Below are 21,005 nucleotides of genomic sequence, written 5' to 3' on the forward strand. Positions count from 1 at the left end.
ATCTTACTTTTAAGAATGTCTCACAGTTTTCACTCAGTCTGCTTTGCAGGACATCTCAAGTTCTGATATACTTTTAGACTAGCAAATATACTGGAGAGTGGGGGAGACAGCAGTGCATATCACTGGAAATAGACTCCCAACCATTCTAGAGATCTACCACCAGCTGTACCTGCATAAGGCACATTATATCATCGAAGATCACAACCACAATATAATTTGAGATCATAACCAGCCAGAACTTTTACCTTGCATAAGTTACAAAACTATTCCCGAAAACCTGAAAAGACTGTGAATAGTGTGGTACTGAATTGTGGAGCGGGGGCAATCTTGAAATGGGGTATCGGTGATGCTATGGGTTCCCGGGTTTAGCACTAGAGTATTAAAACATGGGTATGCTGACAGACTATCTTCACTGCAGTACAGATTTACCTGTATCGGTTCAATTTCGAAGACTCAAATAAGGAGACAGTTCACTGTAACATTATCTGATAACTTTATTAACAAGTTAAAAAAAGACAATGAATTACAATATTTACATCATCCAGAAATAAATGGAATAAAATTGTAAACATTCATTCTAGGCAACATGACAACCCACCATCTGGGACCAAATTTTCACAGGAGAAAGGCAAGATGTAGGACCTAAGTCTATGATGAACTTCAACAGTCAGAAGAGATGGAAAGACAAAAACTAAAATATTTACACATATCCAGTGTGTTATGAATGAGACTGACAGCTTATAGCAGTCACTCAAAAGCTTATTCTCCAATGTTTTTTTTTTCCTAAAATGATATATATATATATTTATATATATATATATATTAAAAAGCTATGCTAGTCCTTATAAAGGAAGAGAGGGATAAATGAAAAGGCAGGTCACCAAAACAACTCCCGGAATTTAAAGGTACAAAAAAAAGAGATATTTGTTAACCAGACATTTTAACAACAGCTTTTAACATTTGATTGAGATTGGAAAAACTCCAAAAAGTTACCTTTTTAGGTTGTTTCATATGATAACATTTAAAAGGGTAAAAGGTAAGAGTCCTTTCTGAAACACCACAGTTTCAAACACTTGACAAGTAGTTCTATACATAGCTGCATTCGGCATGCAGAGATCCCAGAATGCACCACATGGCACTTGGGCTCTCCCTCCTTGCAACAATGGTTCATTGCTCAGGAAAGACAATCTCAAAGACAGCCAGCAAATTAATAAGGCTGGCAGTTTTGGTACCAACGAGAGTTTTCTCTTGCTTTTGTCTTAAAAAAGAAAATAAAAATTGTTGTTCTGGACATAAAAGTATTAGTTCAATTATTGAATGTTTTTTTTGTGTATGTTGAGATAACTTTGTTGTTGGTTGGCATATTCACCGAGCTACAACATTTTATTTGAGAATCTAATAAGGCTTTGGGGTATTAGAGCAGCAACTTCCAATACATACAATCTCTGCTTTTATGTTTCCCCATAATAAACTGATGGCACACCAGGCTTCCATGTCATCACAACAGGATGGCACATGTTATTTTGCTTTCCATAGCACACAACGATTTAAAAAAAAAAAAAAAATCTATGTACTTAAATGTATGACTGCACATATTTTCTAAGTTGTTCATATGCATTTTAAAATGCAAATGAACAGCTTCTGTGCAGACACATTTCCCCTGTGCAGAGAAATTTCCCACATTAAGTGGGGCTTTCTGACAGCATATTTTATTGAAACATATCCACTTCCACATAGTTGTTGCTGTTTGTGTTGATGCACAGACCAACATACTGTGACTTCCTAGATCAGAGGATACTTCAGTATTGAAAATGTGTGCGTAGTGAAAGTACTACCTGAGATACATAGCTACATTGTTGATATCTACTTAACTATATATGGAGTCATCCAGAGATAGATTTGCACTTGAACCCAATTCATTAAAAGCTTCTGACAGACACCAAATAAAAATGGAATATATTCTGTATACTTTATACACAATATACATATACTGCATATGTATAATGTGCATACTATGTATAAGAAGTGGAAATATGTGCCAGCATGTTTTTCTCACATACTAAAGGAAAGCATGAATCACTGCCATCCTGGAGTTGGTCAGACGTTGTTAAAAGCAGTAAGCGTTAGGAAGTGCAGGGAATGCCTGTGGAGGCAAGTGAAACATATCACAAATAGCAGTAGCAATTTGCTACACAATTTTAGGGCCAGTGTCAATATCTTAAGATCTATCAAAAATTAAACTTCTTTGACATTAAGATAAATAACACATCAATATTCCTAAAGGAATATATATGGATTAAAAATGGGTCTAATAAAACAAACATACAAATAACAAAAAAATATTCAGGTCAAATCACAGAGGCCTTTCTACTTGGAGTAAAGATGCAGCCCACGATTCGGGTTTTGGTTTTGCAAAAGGCTGCAGATATTTGAGCTCAGTCAATCAAAGTACATCCCTCTCTTTCCATGCTCCTGAAGCACGTGTTGATTGGCTGGATGGTTTATGGCTCTGTCTGAACCTGGTCGTTTCCCCATTTACAGAGCCAGGACTATGTGCAAACACCTGAGTTTCCTTTTAAGGACAGTGAGGAGCAATTCACTGAATTTAAGAAAATGTGATGGAATTAGAATCGAGGACTGCACCTTTATGTGCCAAACTACTAGAGAATGAAGAGATCAGGGGGCACTTCAGAGGATGACAAAACAGAAGCGCCACAACTAGAGGCCCCATCACTAAATTTAAAATACCAAAGGCCAGTCCGGCTAAATACCAAATGTTTGGAGCGGACTCTGCTTTTACTATCCTCATTTTGTACACTGTCTATTACATTCTCTCTCTTTAGTCATCCAAAGAACTACCATCAGGAAGCTGATTTGACCCAAATGATGACTTCACAGTTCTATTAGCTATTGGTTACCAATATATTAGGATATGTCCAATGGGACCAAGTTATTCAATATCATGGGTTTAACTTTAAACAATGGATGGATTACAACTTAATGTGCAACACTTACAATTTTAACAATGGTTTACATAATGGTTAATTGAGCCTTTTTTCGACAATTTACGGGTAAATGAAGCAGCCCATTCAGTTGAATCCAAATTCTTCACAGCAATATGGTATCGTCCAGCTCATTTTTGGTCAAGCATTTCTTTGTTCTCTTCATTCAAATTGATACTCTTTGATAGATCTGATGGATATTCGGTCTCCAAAATGATTGGACTACTGGGTTGGCTGCCACCTCTATCCATCCAGACAGCAGAGCCAATAAGATGCTGAGCTGTTGTTCCTATTGCTGGGACAAGGCCGGCATCTGAACTGTTCTTAACGGACCTGCCAAGAAAGAACAAATGTCAAATGATAAACAATATCATCCTAATTACGAAAACTGTACACGGTCTTTAATTGGTGCCTTAATTAAAACATTAAGTAAAAATACAACCTTTAAGGACAACCATTTTCTTTGTGAATGAAGAATGCATCATAAATAAATAAATGTTTTTCCATAAACACAGGGTGCAAAAATGTTGGCACATCTATGTTAAATTCCTATAATGGACTGCATAGAGGCAGGCAGATTTTTATTTTAAAGGCCAGCTATTTCATGGATCCAGGATACTATGCATCCTGATAAAGTTCCCTTGGCCTTTGGAATTAAAATAGCTCCACATCATCACATATCCTTCATCATACCTGAGATTGGCATGGTTTATTTCAGTTAGCCTAATAGCTAATAGTTTGATTTGCATTGAGAGATGATCTTACGAAAAGTACCCAGAGCCTCTTCAAAATATAGATTTTGCAGTGCATGTCTTTACATTTAGTGTTTGTTTTTTCCTGACACTTTGAGGTTGTTTGTGCGATTGAACTCAAATGCTATTTGTTATCCAAATACAATGAAAGTATTTTTAGCAAAATACATTAGTGTCACTATTTTTTAGACCAGTTCTGTGACAAATCAGTCACTTTAGGGATGTTGAGCCTTGGCTGTAATTCTTAATGAATATAAACACTCAATAATGTCAAAACTGTCAAGAAAGTGTATTATAGTCCAGTATTATAGAAAAAGGAGAAAACTCACATGCCATGCCGAAGTACATGCCGTTCCCACTCTGAGCTATTGGTGAAAGAACGGCCACAGAACTCACAGGGAAAGCGTTTTTCCTTGCCAGTGGAAATGCTCCCACAACTTGGGGAGCTGGGAGTCTCTGAAGAATCGCTACCTATATGGTGAAAAACGGGGGGGAAAGCCACAACCCGATAAAATTGCAGTCAGAGCGTGACACAAAGTGTATTTATATGTCATGTTCTATATCTGGCAATATACAGCTATATTATTGTTGTTCAAAGACACACACACACACGCACACACACGCGCACACACACACACACAATTAGAAAATAGCTAATGCCCAAAGGTTGTTGTAGCACTGCTATTGGGCGGAGTGATTTGCACGCAGCACCTGAAAAGCTCCATTGCTACTTCTGCAAATCCTAAGTAGTGCTTCACCTGACTGAGAATGTAGCAATGACATAAAGCCCAGGCTGCTAGCTGTCTTACTAGCATGACTCTTAAGGCATCGGGAGGGAGGTTTACCAACATACTGTACACATGGCACAGCTACGGACCAACTGGCTACAGTTACACACGCAGAGGCGAGAAGGGTATGCATCATTTGATCTAATTCTGGGGCAGACAGCGAATAAGCCAATTGCCCAAAATGTTGGTGTGTTACTTTAAACATTACAGTGTAAAATGGATTGAAGATGTACAGTTCTACAGTTTGGAACATTTAGTAATTTGTACTGTTCTGAACAATGTATTCAACTTTGGCCCATCCCTACCTTCATATAACTGAACAATTCGGTAACACTTTACTTGAACACCTTACTATCTACATAAGAGTGACATGACACTGTCATGAACACATGAACCCTAACCCTAACTTGTCATGACAAAAACTGAATGACACTTAATGACAGAAGGGTTATGTCATAAACATTTCTGACTTGTTTATAATGTTTAGGACACGTTATGTCACTCTTATGTTGATACCTTCAGGTAAAGTGTAACCAACAATTCTTACATGTGATAGCTAATATATTTGGAGCCCCACACTCTTATTCACTAATGCTGTACCTTTAGCCTCAGGCCTTTCAGACTCATCTTCTTGGACCATTTCTTCATTTTCCTCCTCCTCCTTTGCACCCTCCTCTTCCTGTCCTTCAACCAGTTCCTCTTCCTCGCCACTGCTAAGGCTGTTCATCTTGTCCTTCAGAGCCTCCAGCTGGTCCAGACTGACCCGTCCCATAATCTCAAAGTTTCGTATCACCTGAAGAATAAAGAAAAAGGGGTTTTAAACATTGTCTGAAGAGAGGAAAAACTGGTTACATTAAGAGGGTTTACTATTACCCTACAGTAGCTGACTACCTTTGGTGTTTCTTTAACTAGGCTTCTATGCAGTATGATTTGAAATGTGAATTACAACTGAATTTAGTCAATATACATATCCTTATCCACTACTAGGGAGAAAGGGTCTGAGATAGACATGTAATGTGCAACATAATAGCACAAAAAATAGTTTGAATAGCGAAGGCTGTAGCCTGACCTTGTGCTCATCCCGCAGGTGGTTCTCCAGAGCCTGCTTGTACTTGCTGTCGTAGTAGCAGAGCTGGCACTGGTAGGGCTTTATCTCATCATGCTTATGGATATGCAGCTGGAGGCTTTCATCACTAGAGCAGCTGAAGGTGCATTTGTGGCAGCGGAACACAACACCCTGCAGGTGGCGTGAGAGCTTGGAGCGTGACACCTCTAGTGGTACAACACGTTCTTCTGGAGAACGACAGAAAGAAGAAAAAAAGGAAAAAGAAATGTACAGGAGACAAGAAAAGATGACAGGAAAAGATGAGGTAAAGAGAAGGACAAGATGTAGTGACAAGGTGAGGAATAGAGAAACAGGGGAAAAACAAAAGGTGAGCAATAGGAGGGTTAGGCCAGGTCTATCGATGTGTTTTTTAAAAAAACATTTTTTTAATGAAAACTCCTAAATGAACAACCAATATATTTTTGGTAAGAGGACATTAAGCCAATGTGTGTAGCAGAGAAAAATGACAAATTACCATACCACATGATTAAAGAAGAAACATATTTAAAGGCCCAGTAGTCATGTTAGTTGTGTAACCTGCATTGTGTGTACTGCTCAGGCCCCACAGTGTCCTGCTCCCGAACCTGTGCAGCACATGAGCATAGGCAGGCCGATGTGGTACTGAGTAGGCTACAACTCATGGATGCTAGCATCTGTCGCTAGCATGTTTCTAAGGGTGCAGTGACATGTTGGTGTTTATGCTATTTGCTAGAAAGACTGCCATTGTGCCAACTTTCTACGTTAATAGAGAACAAGGTCAAATACTCTGTTCAGACTTCCATATCTATTTCGTAATAGTAAATGCAAATCATCTCCAAGTTTCATAACTGTAGAGAAATTAGTTGTAATTAATTTAACTGTAAACCAATAAAATCAAAAGGGCATATCATTAACAGTGATTAGATTTAGAATTATACTTTTATACAATAGTTACATGGGGTAAATTGAGTTGATGGCAAACCTCCTGAACTTGTGTTGTAGTATGCCATAGTGTATCTGCTATGTATGATACTTGTATATTTATGCTTTTTTTGTTATTGACTCATTATCTTCATTGTTGATATCTGATATTATTTTAATGTATATTGTTGTTATTATTACTACCATTATTGTTATTGTGTTTAATGTAGGTTTTTCATTATTTGAAGCTATTCTTTCAATGTAGTGTATATACAGTAGGTCGCTTTGGACAAAAAAACGTCTGCAAATACCATAACCATAACCTGTTTATGGAAAGTGTATGTAAATTAGAGATAAATAGCATTTTCCCCATGCACAATAATTGCCAATTTTGGTGGTGAATACATTGAATATAGTGAGCTATATCTATGTTAACAGTGTCCAGTGTTTCAAATTGACATTTTCATTTTTATGCTTGATGAAGCACTAGGATCTCACCTCTGTGCAGGACAACATGGTCTATCATATTGCTTTTGTATTTGGTGTGGTAGAGGCAGAACGGGCACCGTAAATCTTTTGGGCCCTCTTCAGGGGCACTGGTATGTCCAGCCTCCACATGAATGGTGAAGGTTGATCTGAGAGAGGAGAAAACAAGACTGAGTGAAGGATGGACAACTTACTTACACCAAATGCAGCCTTTCTATGATGTTATGATGTTGTTCTATGATGTTTCTATGATTTGGAACCAAGGTTGCCTATCCCTGCTCTTACTTGTAGCAGGTGAAGAAAGAGCAGTCCTTGCACTTGAAGAGCTTCTTTCCCCCATGGCGATCACGGTAGTGCCTACGTAGACTCTGCATGTAGCCAGAGCTGAACTCGCAGAACTCACAGGTGAGGACGCTGTCTGGACGGGACTCTGGTACAGCACCAGAGGCTGCAGGGGGGCTACAGGAGGTCTGGTTCCGTGAGGCAAGCTGGTAATGGCTGAGTTGCTGCTGAACGTCAGCAGGCTCCAAGTAGCCTGGTTCTAGGATGGAGGTAGATTAGATTAGATTCAACTTGATTGACATTTAGGACAGGGAGGCAATGAAATGCAGTTAAGGTTAAGGTAGAGGCATGTCATTTCTTGGTACATGATAATTTCCTCAAATCAAACTTGATCTAGCCTCATTATAATTTAATTCCACTCTTCATTCTGTTTTTGCTGTATGATCTCCATGTCATGTATAATATTCATTTGCATTATTTCCCGATCTTAAAAAATAAACAGGTAAAAACACAAATACTCTAACAGGGTGTGTCTGCTGGTGTAAAAATGTCTCTTTCAGCAACATGCCAGCCAGTGCAGAAGCAGGCAGAAAAAAGGCATACCTTTGACTTTTCAAAATGCACATGATGCAATTCTGACTTTGCAAAGAGTGGAAGAAAAATCACATGAATCCATCCAGATGAGACTTTGATTTATAATACGAATGCATCATTCACAACAAAGACAGTATGTAAATGAGGGCAGCCATTCCAATCTGCATGGAGAGGAGTAATATGTCTCTCTAAGTGTTTCCAGCACCAAATGTATCCAAGTATGATTTAGTAGATAGAACACCCAAAACTGATGCAGTCTACAAGGGTCTGAGGCAACTACAGAAGGGAAACAGATCTTCTCTCACAACATGTTCCTTATGAATGTGACCAGAGTTCATTACACTAATCAATGCATTAGCAAGCTTTTCAAACGCGTCTAAGACTTAACAGCATATTAGCAATAGGAAGATCTAGGACTTTAAATAGCCATGCACTCAGACTAACATTTGTTTTTGAAGAAAAATTTGACGGCACAAATATCATCTCCACTGACAACAATTCAAGCTATCAACATCTGAAAATAGGGCGCTACATCCTGCAATAGATAGGGGTGGGTGTCTTTCGGGATTTATTTTACACCAGTGGTTAATCGACATTTTTAAAACGGTACCGTTGCCTAAACCAGTACTTTTTTATGGACTTTCCCAAACTGATGGCCACACTGAGATGAATTTTAACTTAACATTGAACTATATTCACTATTTAAACAATACCTACAATTGCATTGCTTCTAGTGATAAATAATTCAGCTCCTAAGTCGCAAAACCTAATCGAACAGATGCCTTCCCCTACTTTCAAGTTTATACAGTATGTCCTTAAATGCTTCATCAAATTTGAATGTGTTCCCCACTTTACACACAATTGTTTAATAGTTGTTTTCACATCATAGTGTTGACATCTTGATTCATGGGCACAATTTACAGATCATTTAGCTTTAAGCATCTCAATTGTGTTTAACGTAGCTACTTTACATAGTAGTTGACAACCTGTCAGAGTAGATCAAGAAGTGAAATTAAATCCACCTTTTTTATTCAGTCTGGTTACTACGGCAGCACTATTGCCATATTCCTTGTCATGTGTCACTGAAAATTCGCTTCAGTGAGTGGCTTTGGGTAAAAGCATCAGCTAAAGGACTAAACGTAAATGCAAAGTAAATGCAATACCACTTGTCTCTGCAATTTATTCACAGTCTAGCCAATGTTTTTACTGGTTGTGTCTAAGAGTATACAGACTATGGTGTGTATATAGACTTCAGACAATGAGCCAATTTGCCCCTTACCTTCCCCTTCCTGTGTCAAGGTCATGGGATCAGTGCTCAAGGTTGTCCGTGGGGACCGCAATGCTGCCCCTGCCCGAAGTTTGGGGAGTGTAAGCATCTCTCCATGGACCCTCAGAGAGTGCTCCTTCAACTGGCTGATGGTTATGGTGGAGAAGGAGCATGATAAGCACTTGTAAGGGTTCTCACCTGAAAGAGAAATGCAGAAGTTGAATAAGCAGCAGAATGGAAAAAGGAAAATCTTAATAGAAACAGGAAAAACAAGATAATTAAGGAGAAAAGTACACCATGGCAATAACTGTTTCTCTTGTGACAGAAGGTTATTTCCAAAGTAACAAGGTGGGAGAGTGTTCAAGGGCATAGTAATTGCCATAATATGGTGAGATGTGAAAATCTTTCAGTTCGAAAGAGTCTGAATAGAGCTGTGCTGCTATTTTCTGCTGTCCTGGCTTCAATGACTTTGGCACTTTGAGAAGACCAGCGTTTAGGTTTTAGCTGCAACTGATTCCATAGAGCACAGATGATTTCTTTGCAACTAATCTTCTTTGTCAAAAACCATTTAGGCCTTGAAAATGGTCTGCACAGTACAACTGAACACACACAAAATACAATGTGATACTGGGTGGTTCTGGGTAAGTGATTTATCTTCAGCAAATCATACATGATTACAGTGACTCAGGTGTCTGGCCTGTTCTTTCAACAAGAAACCATACAGTATTCTTTTTCTGGTTAAACAGGTTTTACACTGGTCTGATGTAGTTGACAGTTCACACATGTATTCAGCTTGTCTCATTTTATCATTAAGACATTGATAAACTAATAAACTTTGAAAAATTGAAGAGGACATTCATTTTATGAATTTCTTGCAGTGTGTTGTACAACAAAGTCTTGGGAGATGGTTTTCTTTTAAGCAGGTCAATGACTCTTGGAACATGACTAAAACCAAGGAGTGACTGTACACTCAATATTCTCAAATGACAGTCAAACCCTAATCAAATCCTACTAATAATATGTGACACTACAGTCCATACACCATCCCATCAAAATGGGAGAAACTCTTGTGCAATACCACTTAAATGTCAACTGCTTCAGAACTGCATCACCTTACATTACTTATGGCTAGGTTCATGGCAAACATGCTGGATCCCACCTGGGCTAAACAGCTCTTCAACACAAAACTGCCAAATTAAACTTAGCTAAAGAACATGACAAGAATAATAATGAATATTAAGCACATTGTTTAGTCAGATGCGACCAAGTGTTGTCCAGCATGTTACAATACAAATATGAATAACATTCAGCCAGATCTGTGCAATACTACAAGAAGTGAAACGCGACTACTGATTTGACCGGAACCCAAAGTAAGGCACTAGGTTCAGAAACAGTCCTTACTGGGGCGGTAGTAGTGTAGTGATTAAGGAGCTGGGCTAGTGTGCAGTAGTTTGAAAGTTCTGGGTTCAATAGGCTATAGGCCTGGTGAAGGCTGTTCAGGAGTTCATTTGTTTCCAGTGGAGCCAGGTGTGTTTTAACCTGCCACTACTGTTAATGTAATTAGTGTCTACACAGACACGCTTGGTTGTTGCACCTAGTGAATCAGTACGTTACGATGTAAAAGGATTTTGCATGTGTTAAAATTGCTATTATTGGGCAAACCATATCTTCAGTGTTGGAGTGAACATGTAAGGAGCAAAATATAACAAAAGATGTAGTGTTAGGGCCAATGTATCCTTTTTTGTTTTAGTTTACCTAATGACGTCTCCCCCTGCTGGTTCTTACAAGACAAGCCACGACACACCTGCAGGAAGACCATATAGACAGACAGGAAGTGCGGCCTTGGCAGGTGCTTGATACGTTTTTTTGAAAAGTTTTTTTGATCACGCTATTTCAGGATATTTCAAGATATTAGAGGAATTCATATTAAGTATACAACAAAGATACTTCATTTACATTGATTTGCATTCATACACTGTCGAGGATAGTTTTCAGCTAAGTTGAGAAGGATAGAGAATCCTATTTAAGTTTAAAGTTTGTATTATTATTTATTTGTTAATTGTATCAAACGTTAAAAGGTAAGACAAGCTGCCAACACACGCAGTTACAACACAGCTAACGCTCCACAGAAACAAATGAGCTCTTGAACAGCCTTCGGTGCATACAACCAATTTCAGCCTTCCACTGTTGTGTCCTTGAGCACGGCACTTAACCCCAAGTTGCTCCGGCGACAGTGTAATCCCTTGCAATATAGTTGACATATGTAAGTGACTCACTCTACATTTTCAAAGTTTACAATACTTTGATTTGTCTGTAGGGACCCTCTCCACACTTTCACCCAAGTTTAAGGCTATTTTGAGTCTTGTCAGTGGTTTGAAAATAGTGATTTATTTTGACATGGCTCCATGCCTGCTGCTGCAAGCTATTAGCCATTTTGTTGCTAATTCAAACTCCTTCAATTAACATAATTTTCTCAAACTTGAACTTGTTACCATCCATAAATAGACCCTCGGGTGTGTGCACAGCGAGCCATCCCTTTCGCTGGTCCTCTAATAGGCATTAATGTATAGGCATTATATAGTTATTAACAATATTTTTAAGTAGACAAATAACTTCCTTTAGCCAGTACAAACATACTTACAGATTATATATATCAATATTACAGTAATGTCCTGTGTATTAGCCACATTGTGTATAAGCCGCAGGACAGTGTTTTATGCCAGTTAAAAGAAACAAAAGCATATTCAGATCATAATAACTCTCTCCGTGTACTAACCTCATAGCTGAGGACATTTTGCAAAATCAAGGTATAAGCAGCGGCTAATAGTTGGGAAATTACAGTATAGGTCAAAGTATACACACTACATTGCAATTATTCACTATGAAAATACTGATTTGGAAAATGCATTTAAGTATATTTTGTAAACTGGAAAATGGTAATGACTCTCATTGAGTTTAATACTTTTGCAAGACACAGTGTGTTCTTTTCATCAGGTCTCTTTACCTGCATGCGACTTGAGCAGATGACTCTTCAGTCGGCTTAGATAGGCAGACTTAAAGGGACAGAGTTTACACCGGAAAGGCTTGTGATGACCATGATGAGACTGGATATGACGATCCAAACTAAGAACAGGATGAGAAAGAAAACATGCACTGAGGAAAGAGACAGTTTTAGCATGAATGTTACACCACACTCAACAGCCAATCAAATTACATTCCTCGCATCCATGTTCCTGAAGCCTCTTATTCCTATATTTCTTATCATTACAGTGCATGCAAAATTGTGTTCATTTTCTCACCTATTTTTCAATTTAGTCTGAGCTAGTCTTGTGTCAAATGTCCTTGTCACAGTTGTTGTCAATATAATTGAAAAGCTTAGGTTCCAGTCTTTCACATGCCTGTGATATCTGTATGATGAGTAGGCCTACTCCTCAAATCAACAGTGAAGGAGGGGTGTGAATTTGACCATCGGCCTTGTTTAAGTTAGGAAGTTAGTCAGCCACCAAAACTAAAATGAACAGTGGGAAACACTGGTCAAGTTCTGCATGACAAACTAGATACATTTCCCATGTCCGACAGTCCACAACACAAGGTATGCTAGCATTTGAATGATTCAGGTCAAACCACTTTACATACAAACGTAATCAAAACACCAATGCATAGGTCCTATATAGGACATGTGAGCAATGCATTTTCATTTTTTATGGCAACTGATGAAAAAAAAAAGAAAAGTCTGTGACAATCATGGGAAATCCGAGGGAGTCTATGGTAGTCCCAGTAGGAATCATTAAGTGTGTTTAGGTGACAGATTTGAATCCTTTGCCATCTTTTCCGCTGCTGAAGCTATTCAGATTTTGTGGATCTGAACATATGTGACATACATCGCTCCACCCTATTCCATCACATTAATGTCACATCAACTCTCGCTAAATGCACTCCTTCCGAGTGTATTACATTAGGGGGACAAAATCAGTGTTGGGGCGATGTAATTCTTTTTCCATCTTTTAGTCAGTTTTCTTTTTAATGGAAGATCTATGTGTCTCTTTCCGCTTCAATTGCATACATTGGTAGTTCCTTCAGGAAACACATCCTGTTTCAATTATTATTTTGAATTCTTTACATTGCTGTTTAACCTAAATTATAGTTAACTTTCTGCTTTTTACATTTCTCCTGCCTACAGCATATTACATTAGAAAGTTGGTTCAGCCTCAACTCTGCCCTGAGGGCAGCCTAAGACAAAAACACAGAAGTCAGAGGATTTTCCTTAATCACCAGGGTTTTACCTCTTGGAAAGCGGCATTAATATATGAAACATGGAAACGGCACACTAAAGAGAATTCAATTATGCAAAGTTACACTGAACAGAATGATTTTCTTACTTGTGTCTAAAGGGAGAAACAAATTGGCAGTACTGGCAGCTGTACTTGTCCTCACGAGAGAAGAGCGCCATGGCTGAGTGACTTCTCTCGTGAGACCGGAGACCCTGCATGGACATGAAGACACGGTCGCACTGGGCACAGGGGTGACCGCCTGTCCGTCTGTCCTTTTCCTGGACAGACACAGGTGCATTCACAACCACAGGCTTCTCCCCCCTTTCTATGGGGACATCTCCAGTGGAGGCCATATCAGCCACAGATAAGTCCATCTCTGAAGACACGGCATCTTCAATGGGCAACGAGTCCTCTGTGTTGCCATTGGGAACGGCATCCTCTGCACCAGGAAACGACACTTCTGTGATATCCTGCTGAGAGAAAGCAAGAGGGGGAAAGCATTAATGTACTACCTTTGCTAAAACCATTCAATAAGCCAATCAACTAAATAAAGCCAATTCATGGGATTTGTTCCAGTTCAAATGATCTTTGGGTTAATTTACATTATGCATATTATTGATCATTGACATTATTTTTTGCCCAGACCAAATGGGCAAAAATTACATCCACCACATCCCACACTCTTTATCTTGGAAAAGTTATGCCTATGCAGATGTGAGACAACAAGTTTTTCACTGCCAACAGGAAATTCCCTAGAAGGACCTGCAGGAAATTCATAAGAAGAGGACTTGACCCACATCATAAATAACTTATTGTCTGCTTATAGTTTGCTTTGTCAGCCTTCTCTCACCACAACAAGTCTCTCATAAGTAAAGATGGGTACACCACATAATGACAAAAAAGGAACAAAATGTCTTAGAAACTCTGTGAGATCAGAGAGTTTGCTTTCCTGGTGCTACACAGTGAGTAGGGTTTAGGATCGATACTGTACATGTCCATATACAAAACAATCATTTTTAAAATGTAGAAGATGTCTCACAACTGGTGTCAACATGTTTGAGTGAGATGAGTATCCGTTATTATATGTTGTGATTTGCTTTATCAAATACAAATGCACAAGCTAAATCAAATACAGCATAATAAACTGTAGAATAGTCTGATATCAGCAATATATAGCAGAAAGAAAATTGCTGTAAATTGATCATTCAATTGATGCAGACAATTTATATCAGACTGTTACAATAATATAGGCAAACTAAATCAGAAATGTAAATTATTCCTGAAATGAAAATATAACTGTAATATGTTACAATAAACATATTTTAAGCTTTTGTTGTGAAACTTAGTTTTGAAACTCAATAGTAATGTTGTGTCACCTTCAACTGGCCTTCTTTGGCCTCACCATACTGCACATGTTTTCGCAGGTGGTTGCAGATGGCTCTGAGGGTGGGGTGGACCTCCACACAGAAATTGCACCGATAGCCTATTGGGGTTTTATCAGTAGTTGCATCCAGCTAAATGGTAGGAAAACAATCACTAGAATTAGTTGGCATATGCATTATGTTAAACAAAACACTACATATGGTGACAGTCAAGTTCACCATGTTCAAGTTCAAAAGCATTTTTAATTTGGACACATTTTTAACCCAGAATCTCAGCAGTGAATCATAGCAGAAAATAATAAAAAATATCTGAATACTGGTGTTAATAAAGATTAAAACTTCACAGTACCTTTTCTTGCTTCGTTTCCATTTGCTCATTGACCCTCTGTTTGTTCTGGAGCTGCTTCCTTCTTTCTTGTCTCATTGCTCGCTTCTGAGTTTCCTCATTGTGATCCATCAGATGGTTTGTGAGGTCAGTAAGGGCCAAGAACTTGAGCTCACAGTGGGCACACTGATAGAATTCGGAGTTCCCATGCTCAGGGTTTGCAACTGTGATGAAATCACGCCTGAGGTCCCTGCTGTGGTAGTCATTGTAGTGCATGCAAAGCAGATCGGCTGAGCTGAAGCATAACTTGTGGCATTTCAAACATTTGAAAGGCAACCACTCAAGGTCCCTTTCCTGCTCTGCCTCTGGTTTGACCTCAACAGACTCATTCTCCTCCACAGCAGAGGATTTGTCCATTTCTTTTGGGTAGATAATGGTGAAATATCGTCCCAGTTTGCTTGAGTGTTGTCTCTTGGGGAAGACGCCAGGATGGCGCTTGATGTAGTGTGAGACAATACTTTTCCTACTGAATGCCTGAAATGAACAAAGGGAACACTTTCTTTGCTCCACAGCAAGTTTCAGTTCTTCACTCATTCCATCCCCATCAGCTTCAGAAGTCAAGGGTACCACCACCTTGTTGGGCTTCTCAGTCAAGGCCTTGGATGCTGCCAGACAGTGTGTGTAATATGCATCGATATCATGACGTTTCTGGTAATGCGCTGCTAAACCTTTGCGGATGGGATTGGTGTATGAGCAGAGGGCACACTTGAAAACATTGTTCTTTCCTTCAGGCTGGGCCCTGACATTGTTGTGCTTTATACGGTAGTGCCGAGCTATACCCTTTCTTGTAGAGCAGAAGTATTTGCAAAGCTGACACCTGAAAACAGCATGCTTCTCTCCCTTCTCAAATTGAGAGAGGCTCAGATCAAAGTCACATACATCTTGGGCATCTGTGACATTTGTAGCACTGCATTCTGCTACTTGTTCTTCTCTGTTGGTAGAAAACTGAGTCACAGCAGGGTTGAACATGTCTGAGGCCGGTTGGTTGTGATACTTTTCATAGTGTATTTTCAGTTTCTCTAGCGTGCCATGGGTATAAGGACACATTTTGCACCTGTAGGCACCATAACCTTGCCTCTGCGTTTTGCACTTTTCCTCACCTTCGACTCCTAAATCCTTTACTTGCTCTATGTCATCAGCAAAATCTTCTGCAGTGACCTTAACCAGAGGATGTCTCTTTTGGTAATGGGTAAGAACACCATGGATTCGAGAGTTCACATACGGACAGTGTCTGCACTTGTACACTGAGCTGGGATTGATGTCAGATTCATGAGCAAAGTCAGCAGCTTTCACTTTCATACCTGGGTGTTTCTTGCCATAGTGTGTCAAAAGTCCATGAAGACTGTTGTATTCAGACAGACATACAGTGCATTGATATGGGTTGTTTGAAATGGATGTAGTTGTGAAAGACAGGTGGGACTGTCTCTCTTGAGATGGTCTGGACACATCCATTGTGCCTTCTTCATGATCTGCCTGGTAACAGTCGAATGGATTTGACATGCCAGGATTGTGTCCTTTTGACTGAGTTGAGTGCATCTTTTCTTGTGTTCGATTACCTTTGATAATGTCCAGCAGCACAGACTCGTCTACTTTGATTGCCCAGGGATGCACAGTTTGGTAATGGTTGGTTATGTCCCAGATAGAACTTGCCTCATATGCACAATCCCTGCATGGATAGTGCTTTGTTTCCGAGTTTCCCCCTTGTTGGGAGGCACAAGCATCAGGACCAGCCCACAGTTTGCTAGCCATATAGGTGTAGTCCACATTATGCTCAGGGTGTCGTCTTTGGTAATGCATTAGCAGCCCACTTGGTTCAACATGGGAGTAGATGCACCATTCACAGTGATATCCAGCCTCAAGGACACCATCCTGATAACCCCAATTGAGGATGGTAATGGCTGTTGCTTTGACAGTAGGATGATCTTTTTTTAAGTGTTTCCGTAGAGCATACACATATGGAGATGTATAAGAACAATGCCTACACTTCAATGATCTCAACTTTTGTGATGCGTCCTTGTCAGATGTAGAGACTGTGGTAGCTCCTGCTGGAGCAGCCGTTTGGTTCAGCTGGGCACGCTCCCTCTGGCTGCGTACCACAGCTGTGTGCCTGCGCACCAAGTCTGCATTAGCTTTCACGTCTTTGTGCTTCTTTTGGTAGTGAATAAGTACCCCTTTGACTGTCCGATTTCCATAGTCGCAGTGTTGGCAAAAAAACAGCATCTCTGCCTCGCCTTTCTCAGTGCCTCCTTTGGTTGATGAAGCATCTGTCCCGTTGTTGCTAGATGGTTTGAAGAACTGCTTTGGGGGAGCAATCTGTAACTCATCCATTAGCTTCATGAGACCAGGAGTTGGAGGTGCATGTTTAATGTATTTTGCTGTTACTTTTATTTCTGGATGCCTCTTCTGATAATGGACAAGTACACCAACCACAGAACGGTTGCTATATACACAGTGTTTGCAATAGTAAACTTCATCATCTAAGCCTAATGGCATCATGTTAGCTGATTTTGGGGTGTTGGGAAGGTTGTAAGAGTTACTAGGTGCCTGATTCCTATCAACTGAGATCACTCTCATGGTTTTCTGAATACGGAAATAGGAGGCCTTTTGTTCTGGATGCTTCTTCTGGTAGTGCACCAGGACTGAGTGCATGTTGGGACTGGCAAACGAACACATATCACAATCGTAGACAACAACATTTCCTCCTATGGTTTCTTTGAGGGTCTCAGCATCTGATGTAGACTCTGATACTTTAGAGATGGTTTTGAGGGAAGGGCTTGATGAGGACCGTGACGCTGGTGTTGAGGATGTGAAGCTCTTGGGTCCTGAATTTAAGATCTCCCTTAGTGTTTGAGACTCAGCACTTTTCTGAGGCTGATCAACCATGTAACTGGAGAAAATCATGGCGTTGTTAATTTTCACTGTGGGATGCATTCTTTGGTAGTGGGGCATCAAGCTACGCACATTAGGACTGGTGTATGAACAAAAGCGACACATATAGATAAGATTGGGTTGGTTTAAGTTCAGAACATTACTGGCCCCTGGATGATGTTCCATATAGTGCTGGTTCAGATCATTAAAGTTGGTGTATTCAATGTAACACTCCAGGCAACGGAAGACAGCACTCTGATCCTCTGGGTCAAGGATGTACCTAAAACTAAATTTAATGTAGGGATGCATTCTCTGGTAATGCGTACTGACACTACGCGCAGACTTGTTTTGGTAATCACAGTGTTTACAATAGAAAAGGTTCCCAGGTTCTTCCGAGTACTCAACAGTCTCTTGGAAAGTATTCTGACCATCTTGACTATTTTGAATTTGAAGATTTTTCTCAACAGAGGCACTGAAATTATTTTCATTGTCCTCATCTTCAGACACAGCTACTTGAACAGGAATGTTTCTCACAGAAACTTTTGCCTGAAGGTTTCGTTTTCTTTTCCCTGACCTGCGCTCTTCTTTCACCTCTCCTGATTCTCTCCCTGATCTACGCTCTTCTTTCACCCCTTTTGATTCGCTGTGATACAAATTGTTTGCATTATACATGTAGCTGTGATTGTGAACATCTGTCTCCTTATCCATGTGAAAATCACTTTGTTTCTCTTCATCTTCTTCATCACCAAGGTCCTCCAAATTGATAACCATATCCTCCTGTTGTTGGGTCTGACTAATCTTGCTTTGGAGATTGTTGGCAATTTCATCAATTCTTGTACGTTTCTTAACAGGGGACAGGTCTAAAGGTTGATCATTAATAGACTTCCTTGCAGTTTTACCAACAAGGTGTTTTTTTGAGGCGTTTCCCCAGATTGATGTTTGCGTTTTTTGTACAAAATTTGCTGAGCTATTTGTTTCGGAGTCTGTGTCTTGCTGTTCATTCATTGAACCCTCTGTGCTATCTGCTATATTGTCACAGTAAGAATGCTTATGTTGCTGATGCACTCTCAGCCCTTTCAGTGTCATGGTAGAGAAGGTGCAGAGAGAACAGTGATGAAGATTTTTCTCATTGACCTCATTTCCAGGATTTGATTTCTTGCCATTGATCTTTGAGCCTGCACTTTCCCCATTCAAGGGATCTATTGACTCATTTTCATCCTCTGGGCTTTCACATGTTAAGTCCATAGTATCCCAGTCTGAAGACGAACCAATATGATTTTGCTTGTGACTTTCCAACTTGAGTGGACTGGTGCATATGAACGCGCAGTCATCACATTTGTACACTGTTGCTTTGCCAGACAGGTGTATGTTCTCTATATGACGAGAAATACTCCGTCGATGCATTGTGAGAAAGGAACAGAAAGGACACTGAAACCTGTTCAAGTGCCGTCTGAAAGGGATCCCTTTTGTTTCAAGCATTTTATTATCCTCCTCTGACAGAAGCAGCTTAGTGGAATCCTCAGCTGACAAGGGGTCTCTGTAATTGGGATCATCCATGTCACCGAGTTCATCTTCTGAGCTGCTTCTGGAATCGTTGAGCAGACTGGTATCTAAGTCTATGGCAGAATTTGACATATCAGACATGACGAAGGTTGACCTTTCTGATAAAATGGAAGAGCCTGTACTGTTGGGAACTTTTGCTGAAATTTGTGAATACTGAAAAGGTGATATCCCTGGGGGGGTTTTCACAACTGCATTTCCAGAGGCTTTCTTTAATGCTGAATCTTTATTGCCATTTAAATTATTTGCCTTCAGGTTAGATGTCGGAGTATGTCTTGGAGATGAAGATCCTGATTTGGAAGATCCACTATCCTCCTGAAGTGATGACATAATCTTTAGCATATTACAATGTTTTTTTGTCATGTGGTCATACCACAGCTCTTGCCTATGGGTCTGATAATCGCACCACTCACATGTTAAGTTTCCACTGGATTTAGAGATACATTTATACATTGAGTCTAAGATTCTGCGCATTGCATCATCCTGTGGTGCTTCCTCATCAAAGTCCTCAGATTCTGACTCCATTGTAACAGCTTCAGTGTCAGCTTCCTCTTCAGCAGGGGACCCTGGAGAATCCAACAAAACATCTTCATGATACTTCTTTTGATGCTTATTCAGTCTGGTCCTACTAGTAAACTTGAATGTACAATACTGGCAAGAAAAGATTTTCCCAAAGACTTCATGCATGTGTACGTTATAGTTTGTCTGCTTGACAGTCTGTGAGTTTCCTGTGGTCTCTGAGGCAGCTCCAACTGTTCCATGATTTTTTCTGGTGTGTTCAATTAGGAGGGATTCAGATCTGAAGTAGCGGACACAAAACTTGCACTGGAAAAATGGGTTGGACGATTTACTTGGGGAATTTTCTGCCTGACTGCATAGCGTTGATTTTGAATTGGAAAACTGGCCCACGTCTGTGTCCATGGAGTGCAGGCCTTCAACAGAAATCACAAATATTTCTCAATTAAATATTTCTATCAATTATAATTTATTGTTTCGGATTATTTAACAAAGACACTGTATTTTGTTAAATTTGTACTCATAACCATTAAGGGTACATTATGCAGGTTTAGGTATTTTTGGTCACTGTAGAGCTGCAATTTATTTATGCTTTACTCTGCTGTTGTAAATGGCAAACTTCTCCCGACTTACCCCCCTTGTACACAATTAAAATGCTTTAGTTGTGGAGGTGAAGGATCTACTGATATATGTTAAGATAATGTTTCACGATTCTGGCGAGATTTGTCGGGCTGCCATTCTTGAATATGCCTGGCAGGTTTTCTCGGTAGCGACTCGCTACGTCTATGTTGTAGCTATGCTAGGTGAATGATTAGCCTTACCATCAAATTGGCTTTGTAAAGGTGAA

The 21,005-nt window shown here is 39.7% G+C and overlaps 1 protein-coding gene across 3 annotated transcripts in view; it reads right to left on the bottom strand.

Annotated features, from left to right (window-relative positions):
* Window positions 1-475: 475 nt before the first annotated feature.
* The window catches only part of znf462 (zinc finger protein 462), a 37,866-nt gene continuing 17,336 nt past the window's right edge, over window positions 476-21,005 (bottom strand). For 2 of the 3 annotated variants that reach the window (XM_062553891.1, XM_062553893.1), the window contains 11 exons: window positions 15,179-20,574; window positions 14,824-14,961; window positions 13,556-13,920; window positions 12,181-12,299; window positions 9,189-9,374; window positions 7,319-7,574; window positions 7,046-7,182; window positions 5,612-5,835; window positions 5,143-5,335; window positions 4,084-4,225; window positions 476-3,335 (listed from right to left, as the gene is read on the bottom strand). In XM_062553891.1, the coding sequence (XP_062409875.1) occupies window positions 3,134-3,335; window positions 4,084-4,225; window positions 5,143-5,335; window positions 5,612-5,835; window positions 7,046-7,182; window positions 7,319-7,574; window positions 9,189-9,374; window positions 12,181-12,299; window positions 13,556-13,920; window positions 14,824-14,961; window positions 15,179-20,574 (7,358 nt within the window). In that variant the 3' untranslated portion in view covers window positions 476-3,133. The remainder of the gene's footprint in view (window positions 3,336-4,083; window positions 4,226-5,142; window positions 5,336-5,611; window positions 5,836-7,045; window positions 7,183-7,318; window positions 7,575-9,188; window positions 9,375-12,180; window positions 12,300-13,555; window positions 13,921-14,823; window positions 14,962-15,178; window positions 20,575-21,005) is intronic. The other variant, XM_062553892.1, reaches the window with a different exon arrangement.

This window comes from Sardina pilchardus, chromosome 14, assembly GCF_963854185.1.
Source record: "Sardina pilchardus chromosome 14, fSarPil1.1, whole genome shotgun sequence".
NCBI classification, from domain to species: domain Eukaryota; kingdom Metazoa; phylum Chordata; class Actinopteri; order Clupeiformes; family Clupeidae; genus Sardina; species Sardina pilchardus.